This window comes from Puntigrus tetrazona, chromosome 4, assembly GCF_018831695.1.
Source record: "Puntigrus tetrazona isolate hp1 chromosome 4, ASM1883169v1, whole genome shotgun sequence".
In the NCBI taxonomy this organism is placed as follows: Eukaryota; Metazoa; Chordata; class Actinopteri; order Cypriniformes; family Cyprinidae; genus Puntigrus; species Puntigrus tetrazona.
Genome location: NC_056702.1, coordinates 5,871,381 through 5,875,634, shown reverse-complemented (window position 1 = coordinate 5,875,634; position 4,254 = coordinate 5,871,381). Strand labels below are relative to the sequence as shown.

Genomic DNA, 4,254 nt, shown 5'->3' with positions numbered 1-4,254 from the left:
CGTCCATAACTGTGGTCGGCCAATGAACAACAGCACACACAGAAAACACAGTTTAAGTGACAACAGCAGCAGGAAGCTGAGCTCTGAATTGTTTGAACGTACTACAGGAGTTTTGCGGTGATGAGCGAAGATGATTATCACAAGAGCACAGAAACAGGTGCCGAGCAGGGCCACAGTGGTCAGAGAGATGCCCAGAGGGTCCCCATAAGACAAAAACTCCACTTCTTTGGGGATGCAATGATCTTTTTCAGGGTTGGACCAGAAATCATTTGGACATGCTTTGCACTCAGTGGCATCTGTGCATAAAGAAAGAAAATTAATTAATTAAAATATAAAAGAGACAACAAAGTGGTTCAATGGCTGTGGCTAAATGATATTGCTTTATTTTACTATTTTTATTATTTCTCGCCTGTTGTAAAAGAAATCTCTCCATCTGCACATGGCAGGCAGTCAAAACAGCAGACAGGAAGACCCTTGCGTGTAGCTCGTCTGGTTCCTGGGGGGCAGCTCTCACTACACACAGACCGTGGGGGCTTAAAGAGACAACAACTGTTGTTATTCAGGCAAGCACCGATATGTCTCTATTGTGTTTGCATGACCTGATGGTCTTGGGAGTACAATGCACTATTATTTATTTACACTTCATATTTTAAATATTTAAATAATAATTTTCACAAAAGATGGCATTGAGGATATAAAGGAATGATAAGTACTTTGTTCGTTTCAAAGTTCCAGTATATTGCTTCCTCATCCAGTGTGAGCACTTTCCCTGTTGTCGCCCCTTCATTCACCACACCAACTGTGTGGACAACTGACCCATCAGAGCTCGGCTGCCAATTCAGTACATCATAGATGGCCAGAGCATCTCCATTCTTATCAAATGACACATGATCACCAAAGCTGGTGGTGAAGTTCACATTCTGTAGGTAATGAACCAGCTGTACAGTTTGTAGACAGGACAGTTGTTATATGTTTATCTGAAATTTGAATTAATATAGAGCACAGCATATTTTTCTTTTCTACATATAGCAATTCTATGTGCCTGAAGAGAATCGCTCACTATAACTGTGGGTCTTACCTGCCAGGGTTTCAGGTTGGTTATATCAGCACAACTGTTCCCACTGAATGGTCCTCTCCCCTCTACACACTTTATTAGGTCATAAAGTGCATGTGCCAGTGCATAAACAGCCTTATACACATTGTAAGAGGCCCTCAGCTCTGACACATCTGTATATGGTGTGTCTGTGTTGCTCAGGTCCTCTTGTCCTGAACATAATTTCCCCCCCTCTCTGCCTTTAGTGTCGAAATTGCACCCAAACATGTTCTCCCAGAAGATTCTTACCATATTGTTTTGTGAGCTGTTATCAGGACAAAGGCGTAGCAGAAAGTTTTGAAGCCCCTGAATTTCTCCTCGTCGGATGGCAATACCCAGTGTACCCCCTAAGACAGACTTAAATCGTTGAGCAAGAAGCACAGGTGAGGTTGACCAAGCCTCACTAGCAATCCATTGTCTTCCTGTAACATTTTTCAAAAGCATCTCATCAATTACAGGCAACAAATAGCTTGAGGTTGAAAACACAACCACCACATTTGATGTGGAGCTCTGAATGACTCCAGCTATGCGTTGTATTTCATTGTGGTTGTTATCGTTGGGGAGTATTTCAGAGAAAGCCACACATCCTCCAAACTTCTGCACATCCTGATGGAACGATTGTGCAGCATTGATTCCATAATCATCATCACTGTAGAGGAGACCGACCCAGGTCCATCCAAAATGCCTCAAAATCTGAATCATAGCCCGGACCTGGAAGGCATCACTGGGGATAGTTCTGAAGAAAGAGGGGTACTTTTTCCTGTCACTCAAACAGGAGCAGGTGGCATAGTAGCTAATCTAATTAGGAGAATGGAGAGCAGAGACAGAGAGATGTGAAAAAGATTAACCTAACATCAGTGCTAAACCCATTGCGTTAACTGTATTTATTTATTTGAAGAAATACATTTGATAATTGATGATAATTGTGATAATTCAACACAATGTTCAGCTATTATCTCTAAAAATGTGATTACAACAGAGTACATATACAAATCTAATATTAGTAAAACAGATATATGTTTTTTTTTTTTAAAAAGTGTCTCTTACCATAGGCAGTCGAAACAGCCCTAAGACACTGGAAATTGCAATAGAATGAGTAGAACCTGGATCACCTATGATTCCAATCACCGGTGGTGGCCCTTTGCAGTTGAGGTCAGAAACGATCTCCTCTGTCCCACCAACCAGAGCTGTAGCACCACGGAATGCCACTCCAAGCCTTAAACAGTTGTCATAGATTTGGTAACCAAGTGTGATGTTAGGCAGCAGGTTTGGATTGTTATTAATCTCATTGATAGCAAAAACCATTGTTAGTGCCTGCTGGAAGCTTGTCATATAGAAGCTGGAGAAGACAATACAAATTAAATTAGATCACGTGCGTGTCCCTGGACCACACAACCATTCATATGGTAAATTTTTTTTAAAGTGAAATTTATACATCAAAATATCAAAAATATATAATAGTAATATTATACATATTGCACATGCAGTGTGTGATTCCTGTAATCCATCACATAATATGATACCATTTGCTAATACTACATTACCATTGACATTTTAATGCCCATGCCAATACTAAAACGAAAAAAAAGTGTTTCTATTTTCCAGTTAAGACATAGGTTATTAGATAGATATTAGGTTTTCTTCAGTGTGCTCCTGACTCACAGCTCACAGCGTGGTAGTTTTGGTTCTGTTCTAAAGCTCAGCTCTGCAAATGCTTTGAGGTACTGAACCTCGAACAAACCACCAATGACAAAGTCTCCATCCTGGGACATTCCATTCAGCCTGAAGTGTCCTTGTAGCTTACAGGTACTTGGAATGGCCATAAAAACTACAGATATATAATTACAAGACAGGAGAAAACAAACATGCAGAATTAACCACATCCCTCTCTCTTTTCTGTTTATGTCACCCTTCACTCAGCTCACTCATTCATTACAAAGATTGTATGTGGCACAAATTTATAGAGCAGGTGGTGTCATTGGCCTCTCTGGAAATGAGGACGTCATCTTTGTCATTCTGGGGACCTCCACCAAATATGATATTATTAATTTATAATTATAAAATCGAATATTGTCAATATTTAAACTATACAGTTAACATTTTGTTTTTTGTTTTGACAAAATTGTCATTTACAACACCAGTTACACATTTTTTTTTTTATTTGTTTGATTTGCGCGTACATTTCTGAGCTAAATGTAAAATGTTAACAATCTTGTAAATACAATCTCATAAAAGTTTGAACATATCTGGATGTCTTTACACTTTGCATTGCTGTGTGTTTAGCAATTGTATAAATCATTATTGAAATGTTTGAAATATTGTCTGTTGAAAACTGTTGACTGTTGACTCATTACAAATTCTTCACAATCTTTAATCTGACATCTAGATGGCACTTGTGTACTTGAAATATCTGCCTGATCCTCCTGTGGTTATTACATAAGCTGTGGCCATTCCTCATTCCCCATTGCCAATTTTTTTCTGTAGTGTTAATTACTATTACTTGTGTGATGTGGCATGGTCAATGAACCAAATAATACTAAAGTAGCTGTCTATGCCCCCTGCGTGAACTTCTTAAGACCCCAGAGAATTCAATGCAAGCTACATCTCCAGCTCATTTCTTTTTTCTCTTAGGTTTGTTCAGTTTTTGGAAAATTGAAGATATCAGTTTTTTAAGGGATGTTCAGACGTATGTCATTCTTCATCAAAGATATCTGGACAATTCGTGCATATTTTACAAGGTGGCTAATTCAGATTATTTTTGCTAAATCACACATATTTTATTGCCAGTTTGTATGAATTTGTACAAATGACCGCAACCTGGCCACTAAACCTACCCATCACTGGGGTTTTAGACAAATCATACAAAATCGTAGGAGTGAGGTTGTACGAATTCATACAAATTAGCCACAAATTAGTTAGTAAGTTAATACATTGTAGCACCACCTATTGATGCGATTACAGCTCTCTATCTCTATGTCTCTATCAGTTTTGCACATTGAGAGACTGAAATTTTTGCCCATTCCTCCTTGCAAAAACGTCTCGGGTTACTTGACTGTAACCCTGTTCCCTGAAAAAGCGGGAGCGAGATGCTGCGCTGAATGCGCTAATGAGAACGTCTTTTGTTCGACCGGTTGTTGAAGCATGTGTGTCAAACACGCCAA

At 39.0% G+C, this 4,254-nt stretch overlaps 2 protein-coding genes across 2 annotated transcripts in view; both read right to left on the bottom strand.

The window, feature by feature from the left end:
• The window catches only part of LOC122342429 (extracellular calcium-sensing receptor-like), a 3,471-nt gene extending 495 nt beyond the window's left edge, over positions 1 to 2,976 (bottom strand). Inside the window, exons 1-6 of the mRNA XM_043236202.1 lie at positions 2,756 to 2,976; positions 2,141 to 2,432; positions 1,079 to 1,891; positions 714 to 938; positions 410 to 533; positions 1 to 296 (exon numbers count right to left, since the gene is read on the bottom strand). The exon at positions 1 to 296 is cut by the window's left edge and continues 495 nt beyond it. Coding sequence (XP_043092137.1) covers positions 1 to 296; positions 410 to 533; positions 714 to 938; positions 1,079 to 1,891; positions 2,141 to 2,432; positions 2,756 to 2,976 — 1,971 coding nt within the window. The remainder of the gene's footprint in view (positions 297 to 409; positions 534 to 713; positions 939 to 1,078; positions 1,892 to 2,140; positions 2,433 to 2,755) is intronic.
• The window catches only part of LOC122342837 (metabotropic glutamate receptor 4-like), a 36,221-nt gene that overhangs the window by 23,193 nt on the left and 8,774 nt on the right, over positions 1 to 4,254 (bottom strand). The window lies entirely within an intron of this gene.